General features: G+C 33.5%; 4 protein-coding genes across 7 annotated transcripts; 2 read left to right on the forward strand and 2 right to left on the reverse strand.

The window, feature by feature from the left end:
• Positions 1-2,094: 2,094 nt before the first annotated feature.
• LOC120182363 (protein CUP-SHAPED COTYLEDON 2-like) lies at positions 2,095-4,182 on the forward strand. Of its 4 annotated transcripts, none has more exons than XM_039187351.1 (4): positions 2,095-2,159; positions 2,465-2,675; positions 3,212-3,486; positions 3,564-4,182. In XM_039187351.1, exons 1-4 carry the CDS (start codon positions 2,103-2,105, stop codon positions 4,056-4,058), a joined length of 1,038 nt encoding a protein of 345 aa, XP_039043282.1. In that variant the 5' UTR covers positions 2,095-2,102; the 3' UTR covers positions 4,059-4,182. The 4 variants fall into 4 exon arrangements, with proteins under 4 accessions (XP_039043282.1, XP_039043283.1, XP_039043284.1 ...); XM_039187352.1 differs by having other exon boundaries at positions 3,567-4,182; XM_039187353.1 differs by lacking the exon at positions 2,095-2,159 and adding an exon at positions 2,214-2,280.
• Positions 4,183-7,159: 2,977 nt separating this feature from the next.
• LOC120182346 (calmodulin-like protein 6) lies at positions 7,160-7,853 on the forward strand. Its single transcript, XM_039187337.1, has one exon. The coding sequence runs from the start codon at positions 7,275-7,277 to the stop codon at positions 7,851-7,853; it is 579 nt and encodes a 192-aa protein (XP_039043268.1). The 5' UTR covers positions 7,160-7,274.
• Positions 7,854-7,938: 85 nt separating this feature from the next.
• On the reverse strand, positions 7,939-9,678 carry LOC120182347 (basic leucine zipper 9). Its single transcript, XM_039187338.1, has 6 exons — positions 9,402-9,678; positions 9,107-9,232; positions 8,941-9,064; positions 8,730-8,805; positions 8,522-8,647; positions 7,939-8,448 (listed from the first exon to the last, which is right to left on the reverse strand). The coding sequence occupies exons 1-6, from the start codon at positions 9,676-9,678 to the stop codon at positions 8,173-8,175; spliced, it is 1,005 nt and encodes a 334-aa protein (XP_039043269.1). The 3' UTR covers positions 7,939-8,172.
• A 3,547-nt stretch (positions 9,679-13,225) lies between these two features.
• On the reverse strand, positions 13,226-14,237 carry LOC120182348 (60S ribosomal protein L7-1-like). The gene is made up of 4 exons (XM_039187339.1): positions 14,079-14,237; positions 13,904-14,001; positions 13,635-13,822; positions 13,226-13,347 (listed from the first exon to the last, which is right to left on the reverse strand). Exons 1-4 carry the CDS (start codon positions 14,235-14,237, stop codon positions 13,325-13,327), a joined length of 468 nt encoding a protein of 155 aa, XP_039043270.1. The 3' UTR covers positions 13,226-13,324.
• Between the last annotated feature and the right edge of the window lie 1,878 nt (positions 14,238-16,115).

The following is a 16,115-nucleotide window of genomic DNA, read 5'->3' on the forward strand; positions in this document are numbered from 1 at the left end:
TAAAATTTGATGCACTAAAATAAATATTTAGTTTACATTTGCACATTCGGGTTTAGCGGTCAATTCGGAGGCTTTCGGGTTTGAATTTGGAAAAATGGACTTCGGATTCGGACTTAGGACGTCGAAAAACATAAAATATGACATTTTTGGTCGAATTCAAAGTCAATGGTCAATTCTGGTCAAAGTCAACAGGTCGGGTCAAGCAGACCTGGTTCAGATCGAGTTGACCGATTCAGGCTAGTCCAGACCGGCTAGACCGGTTCTAGAAGAAACCTGAGTTGGAGGACGAGCCCCACGCGCACTGCCATCGCGTGGCGGCGCGTGCGGTGACGACGGGGTCGAGAATGGCAGCCGATTACCCCACGAGAGACCAAACACACCAAATGATCCAAATCATCATCAAATCAAGCCAAAACCATGATAAAAATTAACCGAAAATGTTCGAATCTTACCCCTAATGATGGACGATGACCGCGTAACACTGGGCGACAGGCTCGATCTAGTTATGATCAGAATCACCTGGGAAGTGTAACGGTGGCTGGTGTGAGTCTCACTGGCAGCTGGAGCGGTCGAATCGAGTCAAAAATGTGGCGGTGTCGAAAAAGGATTTCCTTCCTCGATTTACGATGATCGGCGACCGAATAGGGGTCGCCAACAGTTGAGTGGAGGTTATCGAAGGATGTTGATTCTGATGATAACGGTGGGGCACGACAACGGTGCCGGAACGAGGTGAATCGGTGGTCGAAGGCTTGAGGAGGGGGGTTTCGACGAATCCTTCGAAAGCTCCTTGACGGCGGACGACAGGGTATTACGACCGAGTAATCGACTGGGTTTGCTTCGCGGCGGCCCGACGCTTCAGATGATGTCGGTGGTGCAATATATGGCTATCATAAATGGAAACGATCAAGGTGACACCAATGAAAGCTTTAAAAATTAGGGATTTAGGTTGGGAAAGCTATATTCAAATCGAGGGGAAATTGGCTTTTGGAAATTTAAAATTCCGACCAACAAACATAATAATTATTTATTAAAATTATAATGAATGGTAACCCATGCTAAATGGTAGAAGCATGACTGGCTAGGGATGAGCAACGAAATCGAGAAAATCGAAAAACCGACACTAACCGAGTAAAACGGTTCGGTTCAGTTTGGATTTAAATGGTTCGGCTTTCGGTTCGGTTTAAAGGTTTCATTTTTTTGATTCGGTTCGGTTCGGGTTTTCCATATGGAACCCATTTGTTCCATATTGAACCGAATAGGCAATTTTTGTAAAAAAAATTATAGTTTCAAGTGATTTTTTTTATTGAAAAACTGATAAATCGAACCGAAAAACCCTAACCATTAAAAAAACCAAACCGAACCGAAAAAACCGATTTCGGTTTTTTTTCGGTTTTTTAACTATTCGATTTCGGTTTCGATTTAAATATTAAAAAACCGTTTATTTCGGTTCGGTTCACTTTTTGATAAAAAACCGAACCGAACCGAATACACCTGGCTGGCTATATCCTAGATCTCAGGTTTAAGGCCTGTCTGGCTCACTTTCTCCAATTATTTTTATTTTCTTTGCTAACAAGTAAGGGTCAAATTCAGAGCAAAGTCATTAAACTTCCAGAAGCTTTAAAAATTGACCCTAAAGTTTGAAGTTTTACTATTTAATCCTCAAATTTAATTAAATTCGGGGTGTGACATATTCTTAGAAGAAACATAAGTAAAATAAAAGCATAACAAAAAGAAAAATAATTCAAACCTTTATTATATAATTGTAATTATTTTTAAAAATTAGATTCGATACGTAATATTCATCTTATAAGCTAACCATAGTTAGAACAGTAATATATATATATTATAGGTTTAGGGTAGATTTATCCATTTACTTGCGAAGTTGCGAGAGATAGAGAAGAACAAGTTACTAATCACTTATTTGACTGGATTTAAGCTCCAGGACAAGAGGGCAATCGCGTAAATATCCGACTAGTATTAATTAAAAATCCTATAGTCATTAAATAAATAATAAATATAGGAGGTGGACAAATATATGTTGTACCTTCAAAATGAAGACCCATAGTAGGTGAGAGCTTCAGAGATACACAGCCTCAAGAATTATGATATATAGTTTATATTCTTCCTCTTTCTTTCTTGTGCATGCTATTGCTAGCAAAGTAAGAAAACCAACCTTGCTTATGCGTTATGATTTATATTATATACATGATAATTGCCTGCAAAACCTAATAGGAGAGATTATTTCTTCTTTCTTCTTGTTTTCGTTTATCTTGTTTGCAAGTAAGCTACTTAGGTTTTAAAAGTTGCTTTCTTCTTTTCTGTTATTTTGAAAGCAAATCAATCGGCATACTCTTTTCACTTCTCCTTGGTTGCTTGCTTCTTTGCCTATCAGAGTACTACATGTATCTGCTATTTCATTTTATACGTAACTTTTAATTTGTTTTACGATGTTATATGTATGTAGGAGCAAAATCGTAGTGCAGAAAACAGTCAGGAAATAAAAATGGAAGGAGACAATGGAAACGAAGAAAACTTACCACCGGGATTTCGGTTTCATCCAACTGATGAAGAGCTCATCACTTTCTATCTTGTAAACAAGATTTCAGATGCTAACTTTACAGGAAGAGCTATTGCTGATGTTGATCTCAACAAATGCGAGCCCTGGGACCTTCCCGGTAGTTTTAACCTGTGTCTTCTTTTCCATAACAAAAACAACCATCAGATCACTGATATATCCATTTTGGTTCTTGATTTTGAGAGCATCAACATTCATTTCCCATCTTTGAATCATGTTTACTCTTCTGAAACAAATTATGAAAAGGTCAAAGTCACTTAATTATATTTATGCTCCTTCTTCGAATACGGAAAGTTTTATCTTCAGGCTGCAGCAATCAGTATGGTAACTAATTTTATGCAAAACTGACATTCTCTTTCTTTAACCACGGGTAAAAGATTTTACGAAAGAAAGAAATTAGAACGATATCAAGTTTACGACAAAATTAGAGTTGCAGTGTTGATTGCCATTTTGGTTTACCTACTGGTTCTCCGTATTAAGAAGCATGAAATAATAGATAAATTGCATTATCATTTCTTGTAACGTATACATGTGAGTATATATTCTTTAAAAATACAAAGATATAATTAAGCTTGGCATAGAATTGTGATATGAGATATCTAAGCCTAACTTCGAAATGTTTCCGTTCCTGATCAGGGAAGGCCAAAATGGGAGAAAAAGAGTGGTATTTTTTCAGCCTTCGGGATCGAAAATACCCCACTGGCGTAAGAACAAACCGAGCAACGAACACGGGTTACTGGAAGACCACGGGAAAAGACAAGGAGATCTTCAACAGTAGATGCACATCAGAGTTGGTTGGGATGAAGAAGACCTTGGTATTTTACAGAGGGAGAGCACCTCGAGGAGAAAAAACCAATTGGGTCATGCATGAGTATCGTATTCACTCTAAATCATCTTTTAGAACTAACAAAGTACCCCTGATCCCATCTTCATCTTCGCCTATTTGATATATATATATATATATATTGATATACTTTTGTAACTCCAGCAGGAGGAATGGGTTGTCTGTCGCGTGTTTCAGAAGAGTGTGGGGATGAAAAAGTATCTCTCCGCCTCGAGAGCTGCAGTGAATCCCTACAGTTTGGAAATAGGAGGAGGATCTGGTGTTATACCAATGATGCAGACGGAGAACTATCACTTGTCTATGGGAGCGGAGCTTTCAAGGGTTCTAAAGGGTGGTCCAAGTTGTAGTGCGAATCTACCTATTCAATCCCAATTCAACTATCCAATTCCTGGAGGTTTTACTATATCCGGGCTGAATTTGAATCTTGGAGGTTCTACGCAGCCTGTGATGCGATCAATGCAACCTCCGCCACTGGTGCATCAACAAGACGTTACGGCCTCTTTGATGACCACCACTACCTTTGGCGCGGAGAATGGCTATGGTGCAGAGATCACCACTCAGAATGCAAATGTGCCGAGCAACAGATACTTGAGTATTGACCATTGCATGGACTTGGATAACTATTGGCCTACGTACTAAAGGATCATGCAAAATCCAATGTCACAAAGCATTTTGTTTTAGTATTAGTCACTACTTGTTAAGCATACTAGTATATCTGTTTATTAGATTGGAATACTATGGGGAGTTCAATGAGTTATGATTCATAATTAGGAACTTAAATGCACTGCCACAGTCCTAAAATTTGGGCATATTTTGGTTTTGTACGTCTCAACTCGCAATTTATTGATATTTTACAAAATTAAGAATGTAGAAATCAATTTTGTCTTAACCTAATCCACCAATACCGGAAAGCCTAAAATACCCTACCTTAAAATACCGTACCTGAATTCAACTCCCCTGGTAAACCACTCACTTTCCCTGACAATCAAAGATGGATGTAAGAATTCAGGTGGCATGAACTTAAAAAATTATATTATAAATTTAGATATATAAAATTAAATAATTAATAAAAATATTAAAAAATACATAAATATAAGAAAATTTAAAATTTGTAGAGGATACGACCGTACTCTCAACACCCCTCCCAATCCATCCCTATCATCTATCCTCGTACCCACGCCATCCACTCAACTTCCACAACCGACGTACGGGTCTTGGACTTAAATTGATCCAATCCAACTCCATGCCCACAAGAAGACGAAACGAGTGCTCGGTTGAGACATTGGTGAAATCTAGAGGTAGGTGAAAGTGGGAGAAAATAACTAGCCATAAGTTTTGGGCTGCCATCTAAGCCACCAAAACTCAGAAAGCAAGGAACGAATAGTTAAACTGGCATTGGCAACTGCTCCAAAGTCCAAAATCTCGAGGATTGGTTGGATATACCAACTAATTTGAACAGATTGGCCCAACTTTCAACTTCTACACGCACGGGCCGACGGCCATTATCCATATACACCACATCCCGTGATCGTTCTTATCATCATCACATTCTTCTTACTATAAACATGAATGCACCAAAACGACACCAAATACTCAGCTTTAACTTGAAGGTAAATTAATGGTCACTAATATTTAAGTAATTTTTTATTTTTCACACTAAAATTTTAAAAATAATAAATTAATCATTAAATTATCGATTTATAACAACTCGATCATTCATCGTCAACAGTTATTACTGCAATAATAAAAAACTGATGTAACGTGTTAAAAACTAGTTGAACTAGCATCATTTGATTATGCAGATACATTTTCATCATCTTTTGTTTTACTTTCTCCATCATCAAATTTGTTTTCTTCATTTCATATAGACACTTTAACTGTAGCCGGTGTTTACGGGGCTGTTGTTGCCGCGAGGACAAAGTTTGAAAAAACGTGATCGGAGTAGTTTGCCTTGTTTCAGCCTTCAGTCTTGGATTTCAATTTCCATTGTTTAAACTTACTTTTTCTCTCTCATTCCTTCAAAAATTAACATTAAAGCCTTGTTTTATAATACATGTGAGTCAACAATTAATAATATGTGTATATATAAGAATGTAAATCAATTTTCTTTAAAGTTGCCACTTTCCAGGCTACCAAACAAGACTAGGCGGTGATTCCTACACTTTGAGATCTGAAATATCCTGTTAAAAATGGGGGTTTAATTTTCTTCACAAGTATCCACTCAAATAAAATATAGAAAACCATTAATATTTCAACTGACCAAATCGAAAAGCATCTTTGCCTTGGGAGGAAGATATATAGTAGTTTAAGTTATCCATTTTCAGTTTCTGGCATCCATTATTTCATCAGGACATTGCTTGGAAATGCTACAAATGCAAATATATATATATATACCAGCATATGGTTGCTCAACAAGATTTATGGGAAACCCTTCATTCATAACTACGGACTTGATTAAATTTGCCATCTCTTCTTCCCTGACCGATCGAAATGATTGGTCGGATTCGATCCAATGTTAAAAGTTCTATGCTGCAGTTTTTCCTCATCTGTTTCCACTTGTTCCCATATGGTTTTAAGTCATTATCTATTAGGGTTTGACAGTGTACCAAGTAATAATCCTTCATTTATCTTCAGTAGCAAAGCAAAGTAGAAGGCTTCAGCTTTTGCAATCAGCAAATTCAATACTTTGAATTTGTTCTGGAAACTTCAGCAGCAACACTGAAGGTCGAAACAAGACATGCCACCCCAACCACGTTTGTCCAGCTTCTGGTTCCTGCGGCAACAACAGCCCCGGTAACAGCAGCAGCAGTTAAAGTGCTTATATGAAAAGAAGAAACAAGTTTGATGATACTATTATAATTAAAACAGGCATCATATAAATGAATTAGGCAGCTAATCTGCCATATATTGCCATCGCATGTTGATCCGTTGGTTGCAATCTCGGCTTCCTTATGCATGAACCTGTAGATATGGTTATCTATATAGTTTTATATAATATAATCTACATGCCTCATCCATCTCCATTCCCCACCGCCACTATATTATCTGCTTGCCGCGGTGGCTGGTGCTGTAACATTATAGGAACAAAAAAAAACTTCACAGTTCATTTCGCCAATTAAAAAAAGTAACGTATAGTTATTGTAATAAGATTTATCGTGCAAGTAACTCTTAAAATTTAAGAATCTCAGCCCGAAAACTACTTGAGAGAAAGTACAGCATTTAACACTTGTTCTTTTTGGGACTTAAGATTAATTAACGTATTGTCCTCATCCTATCCTTGTAGTGGGTTTTATTGTGAGACCGAGAGAGTGAGAGGAAGGAAGAACATTACTCTTCACCGAACCGGACGGAACAGTTTGGATCGCAGAGTTGTTTTTTCCCCCCAACACTCTGTCTCTGACATTACACTAAACCACAATTATAATATATATTCTACAAATAATCCAATCCATGCATGTATCATCCATTCATCCTGATCACAACCTGTATGTATTTTATTTGATCACCTAATTTTCCAACTTTCTTATTTGCTGAGTGGAAAAAATAGGGTTTGTAGGTGAAGGTTCCTGAAAGTTTATTTTATATTCATATTACATTAATGGCTAATATTTAATTTTTATGATGCCAAATATAGTATAAATAACCCAAACCAGAGGTTATGCTAGTTTTGATGTGTTAGCGCAACGAGAAAGCAATTGGTTTTTGGAGTTTAGAGCGCATTTCTTCTTTCACTTCTCATCACTCATTGATTACCACTAATGTCACTGTGTATAAAATTTAACTTATTAATTTATTGAATATTTCAGCAGAAATCAGTGCCTGCATTTGACTTTCTACTCCTAGTAGCAATTCAAGATGAGTAGCATAACCGGAGCATGTTCCCGATTAATGAGAGAGTTAGTGCACGCGCTGCGAGGCGGATACATTCTATCAGCTTCAGCAGCTCACATTGATCCCATTAAGCCAGCGGGTTACAAGTCAGAGGCACGAGATCATGAGTTGATGCTCCGGGCTCTCACTGCTGTGTTTGGCATGGATCAAAGCAATGGCAGAATAAACAAGAAGAAGGCGCGTCAAGTGGTTGAGAAGCTTGGTTTGGTCGGTCATGATGAACAACTCACTACTAGCTTTGACCTGGCCGCTGGTTTGGAAGAGGAAGTTCCCTTGGAGGAGGTGCTACGGATGGAGGAAGAAGATGGGTCCACGCGGAATGAGCTGCTACGACAGGCCTTCAAAATTTTTGACGAGGATGGCAACGGGTTTATTGACGCATTGGAGCTGAAGAGGGTGCTGCAATGCTTGGGTTTGGACAATGGGTGGGATATGGCTCAGGTTGAGAAGATGTTGAAGGTAGTCGACTTGAATCTGGATGGAAAGGTCGATTTTACTGAGTTTGAATTGATGATGAATGAGGCTGCTGATGGCCTTCATTAATTAAAATCACATATTATCAGTGTTAACTGTTGAGGAATGGAAAAACATTATTAACACTCGTTTTGATTTGTTAATAACTATTTGCTTGCACGATTGAACGACTTCATAATTTTATATACCATCATCCGATCCATCTATTAATTCTAAAGTAGTAGTAATAGTACATCAGCATATCCAGAAGAAATACTTGAAGCAAGAACGTGTAATTATAAAATAGGCACAGGAAAAGAAAGAGAAAGGAGGGATACTAGTGGTAGAAGAGATAAGGCATTAGCTGGATCTAAATCTAATATACAAAGCAGGGGATATATATTAATCCTTAATTAGGCCAAACAGCTTGTGTAATACAGCTCACGGCATCACCACCAATTCCAACATTATTCAGACTGAAATCAACGTTTGGTGAGTTCCCAAAAACCGTGAATACATCATAAGAGGAACCATCTCCATGAACGGTAACAGTGGGGGAGACACTTACCTCCCGCCCAAGATTATTAGTAATAATCGGTTGCGCTGAAGTCATGTGACTCTGAACAAGTTGATTCAGACCACATGCGAAGAAGCCTCCGGAAAGTATACCCTCGGCCAACTTCACCTAATATAATATGGAAAAATAATTATTACTCTTTTGCCTATAAGGTTACAAATATGCATCCCAAAACCCCTACCTCGTTTCTTAAGGCTAGCACATCTGACCTGAGCGCTCGATTGCTAATGCCAGCATCACGAAATAGTTTATCAGCATTTGTAAGCTGCTTGAATAGGGAATCATTTTCTCCTCTCAATTGTTCAGCCTTTACAAAGAATAGAAGAAATTGATAAGCACTGTGCTTCTATAAAGTTTAAAATTGATACTAGTAGTAAATACATAATAACCTGGAATTCTAGATCTGCGAGATGCTCTTGCTTTCTTTTCCTTGATCGCCTGGCAGATTCCCTATTAGAGAGCATCCTGCAGGAAATACCGTTGTAGTTGGTTGGGAATTAGGCAGTGATTTTCCCAATACCATATAAATCTCTCTCTCTCTCTCTCTCTCTCTGTATATATATATATATATATATATATGTTTTTTTAGGTATATAATACCTGCGGAGTCGTTTCAAATGAGAGGGGTCTAAGATCTGTTCGGGCTGACCGGCATCAGTTTCTGTGTCTTCTTCATCATCTTCTTCTTCTTCTTCTTCTTCTTCTTCTTCTTCTTCTTCTTCTTCTACTTCTTCTTCTTCTACTTCTTCTTCTTCATGGTCATTACCATATGGATCATGGTCCGAGGAAGCAACGGTAGCTCTAATTTTATTCGCCCAACCGTTTGGATTATTCCCTTCACGTACTGGACTTCCCCATGACTCGTTTCCTAATTGAATACGTACATCCGAAAAGTTCAAATCAAAATATGAATATTACTACTAAACTTAAAGAAGGAACTTAGCTGATGATTAAAAGGATCAGCAACTTGTTGTAAAGAATAAGTATAAGCAAGAATGCAAAGCAAATGCATGCATCAATAGAGTAGTAAAACATGGCATATATTATAAGGGGGAAAGTACCACAGAAGGATGATTGGGAATCGAACTTTGGGGTAAGATTATGTGATAACGGTACATGTTTTACAGGCTCAGTTGCTTCCCTAGAAAATTCAGAGAAGGGGAAAGAATTAAAACGATGGGAGATGGCCGGATGAACACCAATATCAGGGAAGGCTGAAGCTGAAGCTGAGGCTGAGGCTGAGGCAGATGAGATGGTGGTCGTATTCATTGACACGGTCAATGTCATGGTCTTTCTGTTGAACTCCTCGAGGGCCAACTCCGAGGCGCTCCGCTTCATAATCTTTATCTTATCAATTAATTATTTAACGTATGTTGATTCATTAGAGACTGCCACTGATCTTAATAGACAAAAGAAAAGTCGGTGCTTTAGCTCAACCAAAAAAAAATAGTAGTAGTCGTAGTGCTAATCCATGTTAAAGCCACCCACAATAGCAAGCAAAAGCTAAAGATAAAGATAAAGCTGAAGGCTGAAGCTTTGCTTTACTTTACTTTTAGACTGTGACTGCCATGCCACCATAAGTTTTTCTTTCTATTTTTAAGTTGCTTTATTTCGTTCGTAAGGTAAAGGTATCTAGATTTTACCTTATCTTAACACTAACTAATCTAGATTCTACTCATCAATTATATTAAGCTTCTTCTTTTCAAGATGTAAATGAAGTTTAATTTGAGACTCCAATTAAATAAAAATTTGTTTAATCTCCTCATATTCATATTTGATTAGGTTATATAATTAAGTGGATCAAAATATAATATATCATCGAAAACTGTTTAATTGACATAAAATGTGTATAATTATAGACTATTAGTGTATTAAATTTAACCCTGGTGTTTTTACCCAATTACTGGCTTCATTCTCTCAGGAATATCGGTCAAGTGTTTATTGAAACAGCAGAGAGAAAGAAAAAGATGCTTTATTCACTCTTTGGTACTTTTAGTTAGTGTGGCTAGGCAAGAAAAGCTATCTGATTCTATGAGCTAATTAACTTATTTGAGTTCTAGATAATGAAATTTCTTGATTTTTTTAATTTATTATATTTGAAGTAAGAGGCACTTACGCTAGACATCTTTAAACTATGTCATATTTAAAATTGATTCATAAACTTTAAAAATATTATAATTGAATCCTTAAACCAACAATAATGAGTATTGCTTTTTTGTCAATCTAGTAATATGTTTGAACATTAAATATCAACTCGGATAAAATATGTAATATATTTTAAAAATATAGATCAAAATTTAAATAGTAGTACATGTAACATCCCGAAATTCGAGTTAGTGACTAAAATGAGAATTTTTGGAATTTGGAGATCAATTTAGAAAAAAATTGAAAAGTTCAAGGATTCAAATAGGAGTATTTCAGTATTGGATTAAATTATAATTATGGAAGGGGAGAAGGGCATTATGGTAATTTTTGTTTTAAAGATATTTTTCCCCTTATATAAAAGTGAAACACGTGGGAAGGGGAAGAGTTATCTGGCTTCTTCTTGTTTTCTTCTTCACGTGGGCTTTATCTATAGGTAAGTTGAATTTAATTGTTAATTTCTTGAATTTATAAGTAGGTTTTGATTATTTGGGTGTTACATAAGCTTAAGTAAAGCTTATGTAAGCTTAAAACACCAAAAGAAGAGAATTAGAAATGAATTTCTATTAAGAGTTTAGAAATGAACTTTTGTTATAGAAAGGTTTTTGAAGTTTTAAGGATGGATTTGACTTTTCAAATGGTTAATTAAGAAGTTAGAGGTGATAGAATTGAATTTAGAACATATAGAAAATTTGATGAAATTCTTTGATTCAAGAATTATGGTGAATTATGAGAGATGGTGAAGTGTTATAGTGTTATAAGAAGGTTTACATATGTATAAAATAAGTTTTAAGGTATAAGGAGGGATTAATAAGTAGAATTTGGGGGGAAAATAAGACATTTTAGTGCTCAAAATGTAATTTATGAGTTGTGTGCATCGGTACACATTCAATGGATACGTATGCATTCTCAACTAGGGGTGTAAAAAACTGACCAAACCTGTAAAACTGACTGAAACCGACTCGAGTTAAAACTATTTTTGACTTGCGTTGTGACGATCCGAAACCGACTTGAGTCGGAACTGGTGTTGACCTGAACCCGAGTTGGACCTGGAAATTGTGGATTTGAACCCGACATGCATCCGACCTGAGAACGACCTGAACCCGAATTGAACCGAAAATATGATACCCGAACCCGAATTGCATCCGACTGATATGAACTCGAACCCGAGATTGACCTTGTAAATAACTGGTATTACCCGACCTGTTTTCAACCTGACCTGCTATAAACCTGACCTGTAATTGACTCAACCTGTAAACTATCTGACACGTTAAAGTGATATGATATTATCCTGAGTTAGAAGTAATAAGTTACCATTAATATAATTATGTTATTTTAAATTTATAATAAACTTATGATAATTAAATTTAGTTTTTATATTAATTACAATTCTTTATATTTTTTATAATTCTTATATTATAATTTGTATATTATAAATTTGAGTTTTATATTAATTCAAATTCTTTATATTATTTATAATTCTTATATTATAAATTTTATTTATAATCACTAAATTAAATTTAAATATTATCTTATTGAACATGATTTTATTAAATTATATATATATTGAGTAAAAATATTCATAAATCTAATTTACTTTTAATGCGAAAATTGATTAATAATTTAAATATAACTTAACTTGAAATTTTAAAATAAAAAGATATTAGTTGAAATTATTAACTTATTAAAGATTTGAAACTTGAATAACAATACAAATACTAAAACAAAAAATTTATAAATAAAGTTAATTTTATTACACTTGCAAACACTAAAATTACAATAAAATCAACTAAACAAAATAAATTTATATTGGAATAAATTCTCTCAGATCTTATAATTAAGGTTCTTATAGTTAAGGTTTTACAAGGTTAAAAGTCTAACTATACTACAAGAAATGATGCCAACATGTTTAATTATGGGCAACTTTATAGCTTTAAAAGTCAAAATTCCACCAACATAATTCCACATGAGTAACTATTTAGATAAGAATTTATAAGGTTCAAAAATTGATTTAAGTCAGACCAACAACAATAATTTACAAGGCATTAGTGAGTAATAGACAACAGCAACCGACAAGCATCATTGCATCGATTCAGCAAGCTTTCTGCATTAAGAAAACATACAATCAACGGTAAAGCCAAAGGGAACTCAATGGCCAACAATGCCAAACATTTCCGACTTTACCAAACCCTTACAATTCAAACATAAAGCCTACATTAAGATTAAACAAATAAGAACCACATAGGATATTGAGAAGCAACTAGAAACATACTCGAGATTAAGGATGGAGAATATTTAGCCAAAGTATAACTAATAAAAAGTAATCCCTCCATTTTTGTTTGAATAAAGTTTAGTTCTAAAACATACAAAGAGCATTATTTTCTGCTTGTCACAGGAAAATTAATGAACCAACAAGCTAATAAGGTAAAATGACAAATTTACCAAATAAAAATGCAATAGAAAATAAGAATATGAATACGTCAACATAACAAAAAGATGAATACTGAATAATCTCTTCTTTGAATTCAACAGTAATCCAAAATAACTTTTCAGGATCTTTATGAGAAATTTTGGTAAATGATACACAATGAGCCATAAATTTCGTTACTAAATAAGTTATCAATCATGTTACTCACATATATGTGTAAATAGGCAATCTTGGCATAAGGAACTTTAAGAAAAGTAACCATAGAGCCAATCCAACAGTTAAAGAACAAAATCTCAGAGGATGTCTTACCGGAGAGTTCTTAATCTCTTGGAGAAACTCTGAAAGTGCTGAATCAGCTTGCTACCGTATTTCACGATTTAGGACATTAATGCGCTCTCTCAACAATGGTATAAATTATTCAATACTGAAGATGGTTCCTGGAAAATTAAAACAAGACCTCTAAACATAAACAAACTGTTTGCAACTTCATCATATTCATCACGAGCTGTTTGCAAATGCTGCAAAGTGAAAGTTTCACGGAGGATAATTTGACAAATTCGTCAAGCATAAGCAACAGTTACACATGCCTTATAAGAAGTTGAAGGCAATTAAAGTAGACACTAATAAATCGACAATAAGCAATATACCAGAGGAAGAAAATCATCAACACGCATGGAGAAGCACATTAAAATTTATATGATTTTTTACAAAATTAGATATTTACCGAGAAAAAGAAAAAGGGGAACTTGAAAGAAAGAAAAGTTGCCTCCATAACCATATGTGACATACGGCTCCACCTTCTGCAGCATCTCCGTCACACCCTCAGTTGCCTTCACAAATAGACCACTGAAAACTTTCCTCAATCTCAACCTGTACAAGATGTTCCTAGTTTTTGGATGCATATCATTTTTGCTACAACAAAGGAGGAAAATCAGACTGAAAATTTAGGAAGCAAAAATATTGAAGAAGAACAAGATTCAAAACGTCACCAACCCTTGTATACGGATGATGAAAAGTAACTTTGACCTCAGTTTTGGTATCACCGACTTTGGCATCTTTGCCCTCTGTTTCATTCTGATCAGATCCAACTCCTAAAACCCAAAAACATATTTAGATTACCTTAATTAGCTATCTTACTAAGTTGTATGTGGTATGAGAATTTGATTACCTGATATAGGGATAGGAGCTGGAAAAACCTTTCCGGTGTCGGCGTCAAGCGCGGGTTCCACCTTTTCCAGACTCCCCCCACCGTCGTCTTGTTCGAAGTCCGAAAACAACCCGTCCTCAGCTGCCGCGCTCCTTCTGCTATAGAAAACAGTCTCGACATACTCCACCACGTCCTGCGCCGCGGGAGTAGGAGTCAAAGCCAAAGCCAGATCCGGAGCCATGACCGAGAAAGAGGGAAAACGAAATAAAAGGGAGAGGTTTTGGATGCTGAGCGGGGAAGAAGAGAGATTGAAAATAAAAAAGGGAGGGTTTGGCCGGGAAAAGGGAGAAAATGGTTAATTTTGGCGCCAGTTTTCAGTATTATCCTATAAAATTTATATTAATAAACTATTTTAATTAATATTAAAATATTATATATTATAATTATATTAATTAACTTATATTACTATAATATAATTTATAATTTATAATTTGTAATTAATATTAATATAAAATATAGTCTATAAAGTTATAAAATATAAACTATATGTTATAAATTATAGTATAGTTTATAAACTATAGTTAATATAATTAATATTAATATAGTTTATAAATTATATACTATATTAATATAAATTATAGTTAAGATAATTAACATTAATATAAACTATAATTAACATTAATATAAACTATAATTAACATTAATATAAACTATATAGTACATTAATATAATTATAGTTTATAAATTTATACTATAGGTTATAAAGTATAAACTATAAAGTACACTAATATAGTTTACATATACTATATAGTTTATACTTTATATATACTAATGAACTATATAATATATAGTTTATATATACTAATGAAATATATATAATGTATAGTTTATATATACCATATAGTTATATATATATATAGTTTATATACTAATGAACTATATATATAGTTTATATATATATAGTTTTATATACTATAGTATAAATTATTTATATAGTATATAAATATCAACTATAGTATATAGTTTATATGATTTTATATAGAGTTCATATGTAAATTATACTATATAGTATATATAGTTTATATATATAATATAGTATGTAACATAAATATAGTATATATATAGGTCATATGTAACTATATAATATAAATATCAACTATAGTATATATATAGGTCATATGTAAACTATCATACTATAGTTCATATGTAAACTATGTTAGTATAATACTATATAGTTTTATGTAAACTATAGTTCATATAATATCACTTTATTATATATATTCATATGTAAACTATAGTTTATATATATAGTATATAATATAAACTATAGTTTATAAATAGTATAGAATATAGTATATAAATATAACTATAGTTTATATAATAGTATAGAATATAGTATAAATATAAATATAAATTATAGTATGTAGTTTATATGAATATAAATATAAATAACCCTAAATCCCAAATTCTAATACATAATCCCAAAACTATAAACCTTAACCCTAAACTCTAAACCATATATACTATATACATATATATAAACTATATAGTTTATATTAATAAACTATATAATTTATACAATATATATTATTTATAATTATACATAATATATAAATAAATTGTATAGTTTATATATAATTCAATATAATTATATATAAACTATGTAGGTTCTATATAGTTTATTAGTTCATATATAACTATATAGTATTATAGTTTTACATGGTATATATAGTTTATACATATATATATAAACTATATAGTTTATATATAATACATATACTTTATATATAAACTATATAGTTTATATATATATATTAGTTGTTTTAATTTTTTTCTCAACTTTTAAAATGAATGCAATTTAGTCAATTTTACAATATTTTTCATATTTGATCCCTTTTGTGTTGTTTAATTTATTTAAATTTTTATTTGTAATTTCATATTTGTTCAATCTAGTCCTCCACATTTTATTTGCATCTAAAATTGACCCATACTTATTACTTATTTCTATTTATTAATTGGCCCATAACATTTTAAATGATTATAATTTAGTACACTTTT

This window comes from Hibiscus syriacus, unplaced genomic scaffold (assembly GCF_006381635.1).
Source record: "Hibiscus syriacus cultivar Baekdansim isolate YM2019G1 unplaced genomic scaffold, ASM638163v2 tig00112637_pilon, whole genome shotgun sequence".
Taxonomy (NCBI): domain Eukaryota; kingdom Viridiplantae; phylum Streptophyta; class Magnoliopsida; order Malvales; family Malvaceae; genus Hibiscus; species Hibiscus syriacus.

Coding starts and splice junctions, on each gene's coding strand:
- LOC120182363 (XM_039187351.1), top strand. CDS start 2,103: ATGATATATAGTTTATATTCTTCCTCTTTCTTTCTTGTGCATGCTATT. Junction 2,160..2,464: donor TGCATGCTATTGCTAGCAAA/GTAAGAAAACCA, acceptor ATATGTATGTAG/GAGCAAAATCGTAGTGCAGA. Junction 2,676..3,211: donor CGAGCCCTGGGACCTTCCCG/GTAGTTTTAACC, acceptor GTTCCTGATCAG/GGAAGGCCAAAATGGGAGAA.
- LOC120182347 (XM_039187338.1), bottom strand. CDS start 9,678: ATGAAGCGGAGCGCCTCGGAGTTGGCCCTCGAGGAGTTCAACAGAAAG. Junction 8,648..8,729: donor TCGCAGATCTAGAATTCCAG/GTTATTATGTAT, acceptor TTCTTTGTAAAG/GCTGAACAATTGAGAGGAGA. Junction 8,449..8,521: donor TGCTAGCCTTAAGAAACGAG/GTAGGGGTTTTG, acceptor ATATTATATTAG/GTGAAGTTGGCCGAGGGTAT.
- LOC120182348 (XM_039187339.1), bottom strand. CDS start 14,237: ATGTCGAGACTGTTTTCTATAGCAGAAGGAGCGCGGCAGCTGAGGACG. Junction 14,002..14,078: donor AGCTCCTATCCCTATATCAG/GTAATCAAATTC, acceptor TTTGGGTTTTAG/GAGTTGGATCTGATCAGAAT. Junction 13,348..13,634: donor TCCCCTTTTTCTTTTTCTCG/GTAAATATCTAA, acceptor TTAATTTTCCAG/GAACCATCTTCAGTATTGAA.
- LOC120182346 (XM_039187337.1), top strand. CDS start 7,275: ATGAGTAGCATAACCGGAGCATGTTCCCGATTAATGAGAGAGTTAGTG.